This window comes from Mycteria americana, chromosome 23 (assembly GCF_035582795.1).
Source record: "Mycteria americana isolate JAX WOST 10 ecotype Jacksonville Zoo and Gardens chromosome 23, USCA_MyAme_1.0, whole genome shotgun sequence".
Classification (NCBI taxonomy): Eukaryota; Metazoa; Chordata; class Aves; order Ciconiiformes; family Ciconiidae; genus Mycteria; species Mycteria americana.
The window spans coordinates 2568196-2584042 of record NC_134387.1 but is presented as its reverse complement, the minus strand read 5'-3'; the positions used below and the strand labels follow the sequence as shown (position 1 = coordinate 2584042).

Here is a 15847-nt window from a genome sequence, read left to right as displayed (position 1 = left end):
GGGGCTCGAGGTTTACGCACCAGGGGAATTCAGTTTAGCAAAAGTGGGTGAAAAGGGGAAAAAAAAAAAAAAAAAAAAGATCTAGTTTCAGGCTGAATCCTATTTCTTGTTATGTATTGAGGAAATCAAGGAAAAGCCCTTCTTGTTGAAGGTTAAAGGGATGCTCCTAAGGATGTTTCTTTAGGGCAATTCCAGCTCCATTTGGGTCCACGTTTATTCTCCGCGTCCCTCAAGGAGCGGAGCTACGACTCTGGTACCACGCAGGATTAAAAAATTTCTGTGAGATTTGTAAAAGTACCAGGGCCGGGGGCAGGGAGGGGGGGAATTAAAAACAAAAGAGCTGTGTTAAAATTAAGAACATCTGCATTTGCAGTTCCCGACTGCAAAGCCGCTCATTCATGTGGTGAGAGACCCATCTCCTCCGGGGCGAAGACGCAGCCCCGGACGGGCTTTCGTCACGTACAACGTTCCCTACTCCGTCACGACAGCTTTCCTACGCCGGCGCCTGCGTTTCCTGGCCGCTTGCCTCTCCTGGGGCGGGCAGAGGTGGGGGCTCTGAGGGGGAAAGCACAGTCCATTGCCCCGCTCATTAGAAGGCAATGAAACCCGACAGTTCCTCGCTGCCAAACTGCATTGCTGCCTTTGCTCCGTCGCCCCGTGCTCGTGCGCCAGCTCCTGGTGTTGTGCCTGCGCCTTGGCGGCTCGCTTGCGGTTCTTCTTGGCGTTGCTGGAGTTTCTGGAAGAAAATTCAGGAGTCAGTAGCAGGAGAAGTCACGGTCCCGTTCAGTCTCTCTGTACGCAGAGCCCAAAAGGGCTGGTGGTGAATCTCCTTGGCCCCTCTGGGTTTACCCGGTCCCTTTTGCTTCAGCCTGAACGCTGCGACACCCAGGAAGAACGCCCAGCTAGCAGCTCATTTCCTACACGCTGATTTCTTACAAGGGAAGTTTTCAGCAGGACACATGAAGAGCGGGGCTGAACGAGCCACTGCTCTGCCAGAAGCAGGCACCGGCTACCACGCGTCTGCTCCTGAGATGGTTTCGGAGCTCCCCCACAGCTCGGAGCTGCCAGAGGTCATCTCCCATCTAGGACATGCGCCCCAGGTCAAGAGGAAGCTCTTTACCTGCATTCACTGTTCCCCTGCCATCCCTGCTGAGACGGGAGGAGCCTAGGAACAGAAAGAGAGTTACCACTTCACTCTCAGGGAAGAGCTGCTGCCTCACTTGGCACCCGATTCAAAATCCTCTTGTCCCTGAAATCTCTTAGACAGCTTGAGAACGTTTCAGCCCCCCTGGGAACCAGCACCACCACTGTCAGTTACATTATTCCGTGCCTACAGGCACAAGTGCGTTACTCAGAGGCAAAGAGCTTTGCTGCTGTAGACACAAGGAACACTTCCACCTTGATATGCAGGCTCTAGACAAGTTTCAGGGAGGTTTTTTTCCCCGCTGCAGAGCTGGCAAGGCAATGGGTGCTCTCTTGCGTGAGTTGCAGCTTGTAAAAATCCAAGTTTAAGTTTCTCGAAAATGAGAAAGCAGCTCTTTTTGTTCTGTCTGCTCAGCTGTACAGCACGCACAGAGGCAAGAAGCAAAAACCTACCTGGGCACTGCTAGGGAGGATTGGTCCGAACGATGTGGATGATGTTTGGCCATCTGCTTTTTAGTGTTTGGTGTAGCACCGGCTTTTTCTCTGAGCGGGCCCGAGCCCAACTTCTTTAGTCCGCAGTTCCTTAAAAAGAATTCCGTAAGCCTTGACTGTGTCCACAAACCATTCACCAAGCGATCACAACAGCCCTTTTACACTTAAAAAACCCACCCCTTTGCATCACTGCTCCCCGGAAAAAAGGAAGTCAGCAGGCCTGTGGAGATCTTTAAACCCAGGTCTCCCAACTGCCCACCTTCCTCCTTACCCACTGGCCCATGCTAGCTCCCTTCCTAGGAGCTAGTCACGTTCAACATCTGTTGCTTGACAGCGGCTCTCCCTGGGCACGTGCACTTGCTCAGGCACGCAAAAAGACTTACTTTTTTACAGATCTCTTCCGAAGATCTTGGATATAGTTGATTCTCTCTATAGGATGCCCTCGAGCCCTGTTGAACACTGGAGAGAGACAGGTCTGAGTTACAACAACGCTCTGTACAAGTAATCTTTGGGGCTGCAGAGCACTTAAGCCCTTTAGCATTTTAACATTTTTAGCATTTTAACCCCTTCAACCAATACTTCCAAACTCAGGTCACATAAGGTGACTCCACTCAGCGTACTGCCCTTCGCACGACAGCCCGTGACAAGGCAGAGCTGCAGCACGGCATTATCCGACCAGCACTCAGTGCCCTCCAGGTTCACTCCATCCTGGTTAGCTCCACAGTCGGGCCATAAACTTAATTCCTTCTTTCCAATTACTTCGGAGAAGCCCCAACACCCCTCCAGCTCCCATTCTACACAACAGGAAAACATACATGTGCATATAACTAAAACACAGTTACCTCCCTGGAGTAGCCCATACCTTTTGGCCATCTAAAACCACGAGCCCACGATCAACATTTCACATCTGAACAAGCACACACACATACGTACGCTCTATTGCAGTATTTGGCTCCATGCCTTCAACATCGATCAGATACCTGAACAGATCAGCAAAAAAGCTCTAATTACACAATTAACTATGGAAACATTGACAGGTCAGTGATGATTCAAAAAAGAAAGAATACCCAGAAAGTGTTTAGAGCTTCTATTTACATGCCAGAATGGAATATCAACATTTGGTCTGCTGAAATTGGGGATAAAAAGTGCCCCCTAACAACAGCCTTCTTGAAGCTGAAAAGTTTTAAATCCTTGCAGGCCTGGGATCCCGCAGGTCACTTGACTCTTGTTTTACTGGGGCAACACTATTTCCTCCCAGAGCAACAAGAAGCTGGCAATGCCACCACTTAACTCAGTTTGACTAAGGACAACTCACCTACAAACCAGGTAGCCAGTTCTGTTTAAGCCATGCGTGCAATGAACTCCGATGAGTTTATCTGTAACACAGAACAATCAGGTTACATTTAAGTGTTCTTTCTCCAAAACCCAACCAGAACAAGCCCATTTGCATTCGTCCTCCAGCAGCGACTCCGGCGTAAACAAACAGAAATGACCACGCAACAACATCACCATATTTATGTCTAGTCAGTGCCAATGATTCAGCTCATTAGGCCATTTAATTCTGTGAGCTCATCTGCGTGGTCACACAGCTCACTGCAAGGAAGATTTATTTAAAAGCTCCCCAAAAAGCCATCCCACATTTCCCGAGCACTAACAGCTTGCTGCTTACACTGCTCCCAAAAAGCAATCAGTATTTACAGCCAGTCTAGAGATGCAGTCTCAAACTCAATTAAAGCTCAACTCGCTGCCAAATTATCAGAGAGCCAGCATGGATTCCTTTACCATAACAAAGTCATCTTACTACCTTGACATTCAAATGACAAGAGAAGGAAAAGAAATTCGTGCTGTTCATTAAAACATCACCGGCCTCCAAGTCTGCAGTGCCCTTCCCAACAGCAGAAACGTACGGGAAATCCACACTTACCGTTGTCTTTGTTGTCTCTCAAAAACTTTTTTACGACACACTTGAATTGAAAAATGGTGTGCTTGTTTGGTATTTCATGTCCCATTGTCAAGATCTTTGAGTAGCAGAGTGTGGCTGGGAGCTCCTACAAGAAAGTCAGTCGATAATTTCCAGAAAAAGCACAAGGGTTCTTATCAATTAGAGAACTGTAGACTGTAAGCCAGAAGAAGCCCAGCTTTTCAACTAAGGCCAAAAGAGCAGCAACACACTTTTAGATAAGAAAACTTCTGCTTCACTCTCTTAACATAGTACCAATATTCCAGAGCAGCCTGTTTGCATTTTTATTTCTCGTGCCTTTGCTCTGTCCTCCCTGGGGAGGATGAAGCATACGCAGAGCACGGAACACCTTTCCAAGCAAGTATTTGATACATTTGATACCACAAGCCAAAGCTGGTTGTAATCAGCTCTTTACTCAGGAGCCTATAAAAACCAGCTTTAGATCCCAGAACTTGTGCTGGTTAGTACAAAGAAGATCTGCACAATGAGGGTCGAAGACCCCAGGCCTGTACTTGATCGAGGACGAAGACCCCATCCTGATGGGCCTGCAATGCTTCACCTCATCCCCCTGCCAAAGGATTCGAGCACCTCACACTCTTTAAAGTTATCTTCTTGCAAGAAATATCTTCCACTTTATTGGCAATATCAGGGCTTACCCAGAGCTTCAGTTCCCCAACAGTAAGACCAAGACTGACCTCTGGCCCATAGTAGCGAGTTGTGTACGTCAGGTCAATGATCAGGCCCAGTTCTTCCTTCTGCTCTTTGATTTTCTTAATAAGGTCATGAGGCGAAAATCTCTCCTCTGGAGGAAGCTTCCGATCAAAGCTCTGAGGGGAAATAACGTTTAAGAGCAGACATTAAACTCGGGTGCGTTGCGACTGGTGGGAAGAGGTTCATGCTCCAGAACCTCCCAAAGATCATCCCTTCAAAGAGAAAGACACAAGCGATGAGCAAAGGCAGACACAGACTGACACAAAAGTTACGCTGAGCCAAATCAGAACACGCCGAGGCCCTCGCTGCTTTGGGATTGTTCAGCTGAGGGTTTCCAGGAGTGACTGGAGACTTTATACCGTGGCAGAACACTGCAGCGTGACAAACACACCCAGAAACTGAAGCTTTCATTTGGTGAAAACTGTAAAATAGGCCTTCAGCTCAAACAGGTGAGCAAACACCACTGCTCCCCACCATGAGCTCCGCAACTCCCACGGATGTGACCCGGTGTTTGTTTTAGGTGTAACTGCTGCGCTCAAACCACTCCGGAGCAGAGCTCACCCCAGCACACAGCAGCAGGATCCTCCCCTCCAGGCACCGTCAGGCAGGCAGCAGCAGCACCACCACACCGACCCCTCAAAGCCTCCACTCTAAAACTCAGCTCTGGCACCGTGTTCATCAGGCTCCACGGCCCCTGGGCAGCTGGCAGCGCTGGCGGGGGCTGCCCACAGCATCCCTCCTGCCCTAACGGAGCCAGCCCGGATGGACCTCCTTGTGTTCAGGGTGCCCAGGCGGTGCTGCCGGCACCCAGAAAGCTGCCAACCCCCCGAAGCCGCTCCTGGTCACCCCCACGCTGTGAACGCCACCACGATCCCATCACACGCTCTGACTGGTCAAACAGCAGTGACCGCACCGCGCTCCTCTCTCTCCTGGCTTATAAGCCGCTTCCCAAAAACAAACAACAAAATGACCTACTGACGCTCCTTCTCACTTTTTTGAAGGAATTCACTCATTGATTCTCTGCAAAGCGACACTTTCCCGCAGCCACTTTCCACCCTGAACAGGCCCAGGGCATCGGCAGGCGCTTACCTTCTTCAGGGGGACCTTGAAGGCGATGAAGCGGGTGCCCGGCATCCTCCTGCCCAGCGGGAGATAGTCGGTCCACCTAAAACCCGCAGCACGGAAGCGTGAAACCGCTGACCCGGGGATCCGGCCCCGCGCTCCCCCCGGCCCGGGGACCCTCAAAACCCCCAGGCCCGGAGACCCTGAGCCCCCCACCCCGCGACGCGCCCCGGCTTTAAGCTACGGCTCCCCGCTGTCCGGGCCCGGCGATACGTCAAATGTAACGGGCCAGCGCCGCCGGTGTCAGGGCCCGGCCGGGCCCCGCAGCTCCCGGCAGCACCGGGCCGCACGCCGCCGCAGCGCCCCGGGAGGCCCCAAGCCGGGAGGAAGCCGCGGAGCTGCGTGAGGAGAAGGCGGGGAAGAGGCACTCACCGCTGCGGCACGCGAGAAGCGCCTCTGCCCACCATGATGGCGATGGTGATGGTGATGGCGACGGCGATGGCGCCGGCACCCAGCCCCTCAAACGCCACTTCCGCTTCCGCCGCACTGACCCTGCGCGGCCGCCGTCCACGCCGGCAAACGCACATTGAGGCCCCGCCCCATAGAGGAAACCACGCCCCCCTCGTGAGACCACGCCCATTACCCGGCGTCGCCTGAAGCTGTGGCGCCCCCTAGCGGTCAGAAATGGGCACAACAACCCCCGAACCAGCATCGCCGTCACCGCCCCAGTACCAGCATCACCTTCCCAGTACCAGCATCACCTTCCCAGTACCAACATCACCTTTCCAGTACCAGCATCACCTTCCCAGTACCAACATCACCTTCCCAGTACCAACATCACGTTCCCAGCACCAGCATCACGTTCCCAGCACCAGCATCACTGTCCCAGTACCAGTATCACTTTCCCAGCACCAGCATCACCTTCCCAGTACCAACATTACCTTTCCAGTACCAGCATCACCTTCCCAGTACCAACATCACCTTCTCAGCACCAGAATCACCTTTCCAGTACCAGCATCACTGTCCCAGTACCAGTATCACTTTCCCAGCACCAGCATCACTTTCCCAGCACCAGCATCACCACTCCAGCACCAGCATCACCTTCCCAGTACCAACATCACCTTCTCAGCACCAGAATCACCTTTCCAGTACCAGTATCACTTTCCCAGCACCAGCATCACTTTCCCAGCACCAGCATCACCACTCCAGCACCAGCATCACCTTCCCAGTACCAACATCACCTTTCCAGTACCAGCATCACTGTCCCAGCACCAGCATCACCACCCCAGCACCAGCATCACCTTCCCAGTACCAGCATCACCACCCCAGCACCAGCATCACCTTCCCAGTACCAGCATCACCTTCCCAGTACCAGCATCACTGTCCCAGCACCAGCACCCTGGTTCACCCCAGCACCAGCATCAAAGACCCTGTACTGGCATCCCCACACTGTGCCAGCACTGGTACCAGCATCCCTGCCTTGGTACCAGCATCCCCAGTACCAGCATCCCCACCCCATGCTGGTACTGGCACTCCCAGTCCCATCCTGATACCAACATCCCTGGTACCGGCATCTCTACCCCATCCTGGTACTGACCTCCCCCGTACCATCGCCCCCAGTACCGGTGTCCCCCATCCCACTAGGAGCAACCCCCACCTGGGGACCCCCACAAAGGGCCACCCCACGGGCTCCCCATCACGGCCACACAGTACCAGGAAGGTTCAGCCGCAGCTGGGAGCAGCAGAGGCAGAGAGGGGGAGGACAAAACCAACCCAAAGTAGCCCCAGACCCCTCCATCCCCACCACCGGGGCAGGACGGGGCAGCACACACATGTCGGCATTGCAGGGTCACCAGTGCTGGCCCTGTCCCTTCCCCTCGGACATGAAAATCACCTCCAAAAAAAAAAATCATCGTTGGGATGGGAAATTGTTGGCATGGGAAACCATCGCGGGGATGGGAAACCATCACCAGCATCACCATCACCGCCCCAGTACCAGTGCGAGCGGCTGGGGCTCCTTTGCCATATGCAGACACATATACATATATGTATATGTACCCTGCACGTAATCACTCTTCAGACTCCACGCTTTCCTGGCCCTGGGAGTTTTGTCCCGAGACGAGGACTCAGCCAAGCCAGAGCAGGATTTTCCAGTCCGCGGCATCTCATTCCCAAGAGGGTGGTGGGGAGCAGCACCCTTTGCCCAGCATGCAGAGATGCTGCCAGCATCTCCAGCTGGGAGAAAAGCCCCTTTTCCAGAGGGAGGAAAACCACAGGGATTAGCATCAACGCCGGGAGGACGGAGGCGTCAGCAGCCGGTGGCGGGGAAGGGCCGGCTCGACTCGCCCGGCCGAGCAGGGGGCCCAGCTCTCGGGTTGCCCCGCGGCCATCTGGGCACATGGGGGCTGCTCCCCCCATGCTGGGGAAATCAGGTTGAACCTCCCTTGTTTCCAGCCAACCTTGTAATTAGCGCTTGGCCCATGTTAGTGAGCAGGATCCGGCCCCGGGAAGGAGCCATGGCTGCCTCGGGGTGTGAGGCAGGGACTGGCTGAGCCCGGAAAACTCATCTCACACCTGGCTGGCGAGCAGGCACCGGCTGGCCAGGGCTCGCCATCCATCTCCATGCGTTCCCCCTGTTTTCCCTTCTCTTTCCCAGCCCATTGCACGCGGTGCTGCCCCAGGGCTCGGGATGCTTTTGCAAAGGGCGATTCAGCCCCGTGGGGACCCCGTCTGCAGGCACGGGTCCACCCGCAAGGGCTTTTCCACCCCCCGAGCGATGCCCACATCCCAGATCCCTCCTCCTAAGGTGGCTGCGGTGGGAACGAGCACCCTCCAGCCCGAGGACGGGGGGTTCACCGTCACCAGACCCTCTCCCCAAAACCCTGGGGAGGCTTTGCCACCCTTTCTGGGAACGGCCGTGACCGTGGGGATCCCGCAGCAGTGACTCAGGGATGCTGGGGGTTGTGAAACAGGCCTGGGATGGTTTGGGAGACGCCTCCACACAGCCCCGCCAAGCCCAGCCGCCCCGGGGAGCCCGTCAGAGGAACAAGCCACGGCAGCGTCTGGGCTTTGCGCGGCGGCCGACCCGTCAGGCAGGTTTCCCGGAGCAGTGAGCCGAGCTGGAGAGAGCTATCCCGGGCCGGGCATGCCCCTCCGCCAGCTCGCAGGCTGACGGAGACCCCCGGCTCTCTCCTCGCCGCCGAAGCCATGGGGGTGGCCGGGTTGCTGCTGGCTTGGGCGCTGCTGCATCCCGCCGACACCCAGCAATGCCATCTCACCGGCCCCGGCGGTGTCTTGCGCTTCACCGACATGCACGACGAGATTCGGGTGCCGGCACTGCACCGGGTACCCAGCTCGCTCGATCCCCTCTACGGCCTCGTCCGGCGCTGCCTGGACCTCATCCAGCAAAACCCCCTGCCCACAGGTGAGCCCTGAGCCGGGGAGCTGGGACCCCACCGCCACAGGTGCCGGGACCACTGGGGTTTTGCCGGTCGCAATCCCCATGTCCGGAGCTGCTCTGGGGGGTCTGAGCCGCTTCACGGAGGGGGATGCTGCCTCCGTCCCGGCCCCGCTGCCCAGGGAGGTTTGGGGGTGCATCGGGTGGGACCTCTTTTACCGGCACCGTGGTTTCTGTTGCAGAGCTGCTCAGGGCGGCCCTGAACGACCCCGGCTCGGTGCGGACGTCACAGGTGAGCCAGGACGTGGGGATCCCACGGGGATGGCACCCACCTGGGATGGGGCGCCTGGGCACACGGAGCACCCCAAAAGCTGGGTGCATCGGTGCTGACCGGGCTCTCCCCTCACGTAGGTGGTGCAGTATGAGCTGGGCTACGTCGTCTGTGCCGCGGTGGCTCTGCTCTTCACCGTGGCCATGCCGGTGGCTGGGATGTGTTTCTGCTACTGCCGCAGCCGCCGGCGGTGCGGGGGCCGCCTGCGTGCCCACCGGCGCTCGCTGGGCTGCCGCCGCCACTGCCTGCTGGCCTGCCTGTCCCTCACCTCCCTCGTCATCCTGTGAGTTCCCCTCGCCCCAGGGTGGGAGGAACCGTGTCCCATGGGGACAGGGCTGGGAGGCTCTACCGGGCAGCCCTGTCACCGCCTGCTTGTCCCCGGCAGGACCAGCGTCATCTGCGCCTTCGTCACCAGCCAGCGGGTGAAGGGGCAGATGGAGCCGGGGCTGGGGGCCGTGCCGGCCACCCTGCGCACCCTGAGGCAGCACATCGCCAACGTCCCCCAGGTGGGTCCCCGAGCAGCCCCCCCCGGCACGGTGTGCAGCCCAGGGATGGCTGCGTTTCCCTCACGGAGTAGTTTGGGAGGCGAGAGGAGGTGGCGCGGCTGCATTAAAAATGTATTTTGAATGGCAGCGTGGGGCATCCTCCCCTCCCGGTGGCTGCTATTCCCGGCCGACCGGCTCCTCTCTCCTGGCAGGGGGTGCAGATGGTGGTAGACCAGTTCAAGGTGCCCCGACAGCAGATAATCTCCGATCTGGGTGGTAAGCACTGCACCAGGCACTGGCAGGGCCCCATCCGGAGCTTCTCTCTGGGGTGAGATGCTGACGGGGTGCCCGGTACCTTGTAGGGCTCAGCCAGAGCGTGGGGCTCTCCATCCATGCGCAGCTGAAGGCGGTGACCTACGCGGCGCTGGCGGACCTGCAGGACAGGGCTGGAGGTACGGTCGAGCACGGCTCTCCCCGGGGCTGGTGCCGAAGCCTCGCCGGAGAGCCGGGGCGGCCGAGCGGAGCAGCGTGAACTAGCCCTGGGCTTTCTCTTTAAGACCTACAGACCTCGCTGCACCATTTACAGATTCTCGACAAGACGGCGCGGGCGCTGGCATCGGCGCGGGCCGAGCTGGAGCCGGCGCTGCGGGAACAGCGTCGGCGCGTGGTCGCGCTGCTGGACGACCCGCGCTGCACCTCCTGCGCCAGCGTCCTGGGCAGGGCACAGAGCCTGGAGCTGGGTGCCGACTACAGCAAGGTGGGACGGGGTGCTGGTCCCCTACCGTCACCACCGCCACCCCTTCGGCAGCCCCGAGGCTCACAGGTTGCTCCTTCCACCCCAAGGTGCCGTCAGTGGAGAAGGTTTTGAAGGCGCTGGCCGGTCTGCCCCGAAGCGACTTTGCGGAGATGATTCGCCAGGTTGGGGGGGTCAGCGTGCAGCAGGGGGGTCTGGCACCCACGGGCAGCCCCGGCCGAGCCGCTCAGCACCCCCTCTTTCCTCGCAGGGCAATGGCACCTTCAACTCCATCCCGGAGCTGGCCGTGGAGAGGATGGCACAGGTCATCCAGGGTGAGTGGGACGGCCGGACCGAGCGGGGACACCCTCCGTGGGGCAAGTCCCAGTTTGGGGACGTAGGATGGGACGCAGGGACCATCCACCCCTCCAGCATGGCCTTGGACCCGCAGATCTGCGGGACGAGATGGCCCGCATGACGGAGAAGGTGCAGTCCATCGCCAACAGCTTCCCCCTCCCTGACTACACCCGGCCCGTCAGCGAAGCCCTGGTGAAGGCGGAGGACAGGAGCCAGCCGTACCTCCGGGAGGTGGAGCGTTTCGAGAAGTACAGGTGACAGCGGGGAGCACGAAGGGGTGCAGGGGGTGTTGCAGAGATGGGTGCTGAGCTCCCCTCCGAGCCCCAGCTGGTGCATCAGCCCCATATCTCGAGGCCGTGTGCTGCTGCTCTTTCCTCCAGGTGGATTGCGGGCACGGTGCTGTGCTCCATCATCCTCCTCATCCTCGCCTGCAACGTGACAGGGATGGCCCTGGGGGCGTACGGGCTCTCCAAGCGGGAGGACCCGAGCGACTACGAGTGCCGAGGAGAAGCTGGCGCAAAGTTTCTCCTGGTGTAAGCATCTCTCCGGGTGCTGGGGGGGGCTGTTGCCATCTTCCCCCCCAAAAAAAAAGACAGAGGGGCTAAAGCCAAGGGAGGGACCGGGAGCCGGCTGAGCAGAAAGCCTTTTGAAGCCGCCTCCTGCGCCGGCGGGTTTGGGAGAAGCCAATCCTCCCTGGGAGCTGGCAGCTCCCGCGCCCTGGCCCCGCTGCCCGGCACACCCTGCTCCTGCGGGCCCTTCCCAGGCAAGCCGACGTGCCCGGGCACGGGAGGGAGCCGCGGGGCTGCAGCCAGCCGGGCAGGTCCCCACAAGCCTTTCTGCCCGCTCGGGTCTGCAAAGCCGCCGCCGGCGCCTCCTCTCCCTCTTTCAGCGGCGTGGGCCTGGCTTTCCTGTTCTCCTGGCTCCTCGTCCTCCTGGTTTTCGCCACCTTCCTGGTTGGGGGCAACATCCAGACGCTGGTTTGCAGGAATTGGGTCAACCAGGAGATTTATAAGGTGGGTGGCCACCCATCCACTTATCACCCCATAAATCTCTGCTTGTGTGCACCAAAATGCCTCCAAACGCTCTGTGTCCTCCCCCTAAACCCGTCCAGAAATGCTCCATCCTAAACCAGAAGATTAAGTTTAGGATTAGGCCCTTGGATTTGCATCAGCAGCGGGGAATTGCCCTTGTGCTGTTAATTTGCTCGAGGCAAGGATGCTCCTACCCACAGGACCCCTGTCCTCCCGTCGTTCGGGGATCCCTGGGGTGCTCGGGGCCGGCAGCACGCTGTGACGGGGCTGGGAGCAGGGTTGGGAACGGGATCAGGGCTCGTCCTGCGGCCGGGCGCACACAGGCGGGTCCCTGCACGGGGCTGTCTGCTGCTTTCCCTCCGAACGCTGCCCGGCAAAGCTCTGCAACGGGGATCGTACAAATAAAGGCAAGACTAGCTCTGGCTGGGATGGGGTACCCCAGGATGCACCTGCGAGGGCAGAGCACCCCAAAATCATTGCTGGGAATGCCTGCGCCTGACTCTGACCTCTTTTTCCTCCCATTTGGCCCAGTTCATCGACACCCCGGGGAACCTGCCTCCATCCATGAACCTCACCCGCCAGCTCAACCTCCGGAGGGACTCCAACCTCAGCGCCACGTACCGGTGGGTGCTGCAGGAGCCCAGCTCTGCTCCTATACATTGGAGGGCTAATTTGGGGTCATCCCACCCACGTCCCTTTGCCTTCCAGGGAGTGCAAGAGCGGCGCGGGGCTGTGGGAGGTGCTGCAACTCGAGAGGTCCTACAACCTGGACGAGCATCTAAAACCCCCTAAGGTGAGGGCTGGCTGCAGCCAGAGCTTCTGGTAACGGTGTGAGGATGCACAAGATTTACTGGGGTTACTGGGATGGAGATGCCTGGTCCCAAAACTCCACAGCATCCCCGGCGTCTCACCCCCGCAGTACACGGCCGATTTCCAAAAACGCCTGGGTGACTTCACGGCACACCTGGGCGACGTGCGGCTCCTCCGCAGCGAGGGCAGGCAGGACCTGGAGACCTTCGCCCGCAGTGGCATAGACGAGGTGGACTACGGGCGCTTCCAGGAAGAGGTGAGGGGATGCTCACGGGGAGCTGGTCCCCACCGCTGTGGGCAGGATACGGCCCAGCCACACCAGGGCCGGCTTCCAGGGTTGGATTTCAGGCAGCTGCCAACTCCATCTTCCCCCAGATGAAAAACCCCGTGGTGCAGACCAGCCTCCCTGGCTTGGCGAGAAGCCTTGAGGGGCTGCAGAAAATGCAGGTGAGCGGTGGGGTGGGCAGCGGGGGCTGCCTGCATGCCCACGGGGACGTCCTCACCCCGCTGTCCCCCCGCAGAGGAACGGCACGGTGGCAGGGCGGCTGGCCGCCGAGGCCCGGGCCCTGTGGCAGATGCAAAACTCCACAGTGCAATCGCAGGAGGCTTTGGTGGTGAGTCCGCGCTGGGTTGGTGGCTCGCGGTGCTGCCGGCATTTGCCCAGTGGTGTCCCTGTGAAAGGGGCAATGGGGCTTTCACACACTTCTTACCTCCCTGTCCCGCAGGCAAAGCTGGGGGAAAGCGTCCAGTTCCTCTCCCGCTTGGCACCGCACCTCCAGGTACTCGCACGGCTTCTTTCAGCTCCAAAAAATATGTGGTGCCCTATGGGTCCCGCCTGCCAGGGTCCCAAAAAGCCAGTTACAGGGTGATGGGACAGCCAGGAAAAATGCCATCTGGGGAGGATCGGTCTCCTTTAGTGATTAGATTTGCCGCTGCAAATCAGAAATCCCCCTGCAGCACTCAGGGCATTTCAGCGTCCCTGGCAGAGCCGTCCCACGGCGTTTCATCTCGCCTGCTCCCTGCGAGGGGGTTTCTCTGCTCGGGGCAGGTCCCTCTTTCCCTGCCCTCCAGCAACCAGACCTAATTTGAAGCTCGGCACGTGCACGGTGCTGCACACCCTGCTCCCAGCACCCCCAGGGCACCCGTCCTGCTGCTCGGTGCTCTAAGGACGCTCTGACCTTCCCATGCTTCCCCAGGAGCGGGTGAAGACGACACTGGCCACCACAGCCTCAGTGGAAGCCCGGCTGCCTGTGCAAGCCCAGCAGATCCTCCGGCAGGTGAGCCAGGGCTGGATTAGCCCTTGCAGGGTACAAAATTCCCCCACAGCCAGAAAGAAAGAGTGAGAACGGGGTGCTAGGGGCACCTGAAGCCTCCAGCCTTCGTTTCCAAGCCCGACATTAGTCCAGAGCTGGTAGAAGCGGGGCTGGAGCTGGGCTGGGAACCACGGCGCCTGCCCTCCATGTTGCCTTCCCTCCGCCCAGGAGATTGGCTGCTTCACGAGGAAGGAGCTGCGGTACTTCACGCAGTACCTGAACTGGGTCGGGCAGACGGTAGGTGCTCGCCTTCACCGCAGGGGAATTCTTTGGGGCCAGGAGCCCCCGCAGATGCTGCGTGCAAGCCCCGAGCCGAGCCGAGGCAGCAAAATGCATCCCTCTGAGCCAAGATCGGATTTATGCCTTGTCTCCGCTTCTTGTTCCAGCTGAGGGAGGACGTGGCTTCATGCCAGCCACTCGCCACGGCCCTGGACAACGGGCGGGTGATCCTGTGCGACCGCATCACTGACCCCTGGGTAAGGATCCCGACCCCATCCCTCTGCAGGGGTCCAGTGGGGACCTGCGTGGTGCAGCATCCCACCACCAACCAACACGAATTCGGGGCAGCCAGGGCCGACAGCAGCCCTGACACCCCCACACCACCAGGCCCAGCCACCACAAGGCTCCCCAAACCCCTCCAGAACCTGGGGGCTGCCTCTGCCTGTGCAGCTCAGCAGGGACCCACATGCTCTCTCCTTGCAGAACGCTTTCTGGTTCAGCCTGGGATGCTGCACCTTCTTCCTCATACCCAACATCATCTTCGCCATCAGGCTCACCAAACACTTCCGCCCCATCCGCAACCGGCTCATGTAAGCGGCAGGCACAGGGTGGGCAAGCAGGCTGCCTGGGGTGGGACGACGCAGGGAGGGGAGACGTGGGCTCCTCGCCCCCCTGATGTTTTCTCCTTCTCCTTCTGCAGCTCTACGGGTTCAGAGGAGACCTGTCCCTTCCACATACCCCGTGTCACAGCACTCAAGCTCTAGGACGGGGATCTGCCGGGTGCGGCGGCATGGCCCGCACCCCAGGAGCTCCCATCAAACCTGTGCCCAAGCATTGCAGGGCTCTGGGTCCCTCCAATGTCTTGCAGGGCCCCAGGTCCCTCTGATGTCTTGCAGGGCTCCGGGTACCTCTGATGTCTTGCAGAGCTTCTGGGTCCCTCTGACGTCTTGCAGGGCTCTGGGTCCCTCTGACATCTTGCAGGGCCCGGGTCCCTCTGATGTCTTGCAGGGCTCTGGGTCCCTCTGACATCTTGCAGGGCTCTGGGTCCCTCTGATGTCTCTTCCTCGGTGCCCTTCAGGGTCTGAGCATCCTTCCCGGGCACAGGGCACTCATCTCCATGCGCCGTGGGGCTCCAGATCTTTCTGATGTCTCCTCCTTGGCCACCTTCGGGGTCTGAGCATCCTTCCCGGGCACGGGGCACTCATCTCCATGCGCCGTGGGGCTCCAGATCTTTCTGATGTCTCCTCCTTGGCCACCTTCGGGGTCTGAGCACCCGTCAGGGATGCTCCCGGAGCCCGGCTGATCCAGGGCACAGGGGAAGGTTCCCCGCAGCTCCCGCTAACCACCGGCGTACCCCTCGCAGACCCTGCAGGGAAGGACGCCCACCCGCTGCCCCACGACGCTTCCCCGCACCCGGGAGCCCCGGGCAGTGGGCACATTAAAGTCCTCCCCAGCCTAAACCTGCCACCGCCTGCTTTGTTTCACGGCCACCATCTCCCCCGTTTTCCACAGGGAACCCATTCAGGCCCGGGGGGTGGGTGGCAGCCCCGAGGGGGAGCAGGCCCGGCCCGGCCCACCCGCTCCCGCAGGAGGCCTCGAAGGCGCTGGGGTCGGGGCGAGGGCCGCGGCCGGGGAGCGGGGCCTCCCCTGCGGGCCGGGCCTTCCCGGGGCGGGGGCAAGGCCGCGGCAGAGGGGGGCCGGGGCCGGGACGGCGGTGGGAGACTGAGGAGACCGCGGGGCGCTGGCTGAGGGGCCGCCGGGGCCGGGCGGGCTGCAGGCCCGGCGGGGCTGAGGGGAAGCCGC

General features: G+C 59.6%; 2 protein-coding genes across 3 annotated transcripts; one reads left to right on the top strand and one right to left on the bottom strand.

The window, feature by feature from the left end:
• Positions 1 to 97: 97 nt before the first annotated feature.
• Positions 98 to 5907, bottom strand: DUSP11 (dual specificity phosphatase 11). 2 transcript variants are annotated; one of them, XM_075523810.1, is made up of 10 exons: positions 5801 to 5907; positions 5396 to 5471; positions 4291 to 4422; positions 3560 to 3683; positions 2951 to 3011; positions 2569 to 2615; positions 2019 to 2094; positions 1597 to 1725; positions 1121 to 1165; positions 98 to 736 (listed from the first exon to the last, which is right to left on the bottom strand). In XM_075523810.1, exons 1-10 carry the CDS (start codon positions 5833 to 5835, stop codon positions 472 to 474), a joined length of 990 nt encoding a protein of 329 aa, XP_075379925.1. In that variant the 5' UTR covers positions 5836 to 5907; the 3' UTR covers positions 98 to 471. The 2 variants fall into 2 exon arrangements, with proteins under 2 accessions (XP_075379925.1, XP_075379927.1); XM_075523812.1 differs by lacking the exon at positions 1121 to 1165.
• Positions 5908 to 8332: 2425 nt separating this feature from the next.
• PROM2 (prominin 2) lies at positions 8333 to 15472 on the top strand. Its single transcript, XM_075523469.1, has 23 exons — positions 8333 to 8792; positions 9008 to 9057; positions 9177 to 9379; positions 9482 to 9602; positions 9794 to 9857; positions 9944 to 10033; positions 10139 to 10338; positions 10425 to 10499; positions 10586 to 10649; positions 10766 to 10925; positions 11052 to 11204; positions 11561 to 11684; positions 12234 to 12325; positions 12411 to 12495; positions 12622 to 12768; positions 12888 to 12959; positions 13034 to 13126; positions 13238 to 13291; positions 13709 to 13789; positions 13994 to 14062; positions 14212 to 14301; positions 14528 to 14634; positions 14745 to 15472. The coding sequence occupies exons 1-23, from the start codon at positions 8348 to 8350 to the stop codon at positions 14806 to 14808; spliced, it is 2703 nt and encodes a 900-aa protein (XP_075379584.1). The 5' UTR covers positions 8333 to 8347; the 3' UTR covers positions 14809 to 15472.
• Positions 15473 to 15847: the final 375 nt, after the last annotated feature.

Excerpts from the sequence above, each read along its gene's own strand:
- PROM2 (XM_075523469.1), top strand. The coding sequence starts at position 8,348 with ATGGTTTGGGAGACGCCTCCACACAGCCCCGCCAAGCCCAGCCGCCCC. Across the intron at positions 9,380-9,481 it reads CTCACCTCCCTCGTCATCCT|GACCAGCGTCATCTGCGCCT; the intron begins GTGAGTTCCCCT and ends TGTCCCCGGCAG. Across the intron at positions 12,496-12,621 it reads AGCATCTAAAACCCCCTAAG|TACACGGCCGATTTCCAAAA; the intron begins GTGAGGGCTGGC and ends TCACCCCCGCAG.
- DUSP11 (XM_075523810.1), bottom strand. The coding sequence starts at position 5,835 with ATGGTGGGCAGAGGCGCTTCTCGCGTGCCGCAGCG. Across the intron at positions 4,423-5,395 it reads TCAAGGTCCCCCTGAAGAAG|AGCTTTGATCGGAAGCTTCC; the intron begins GTAAGCGCCTGC and ends ATTTCCCCTCAG. Across the intron at positions 2,095-2,568 it reads GCCAAATACTGCAATAGAGC|TGTTCAACAGGGCTCGAGGG; the intron begins GTACGTATGTGT and ends GTCTCTCTCCAG.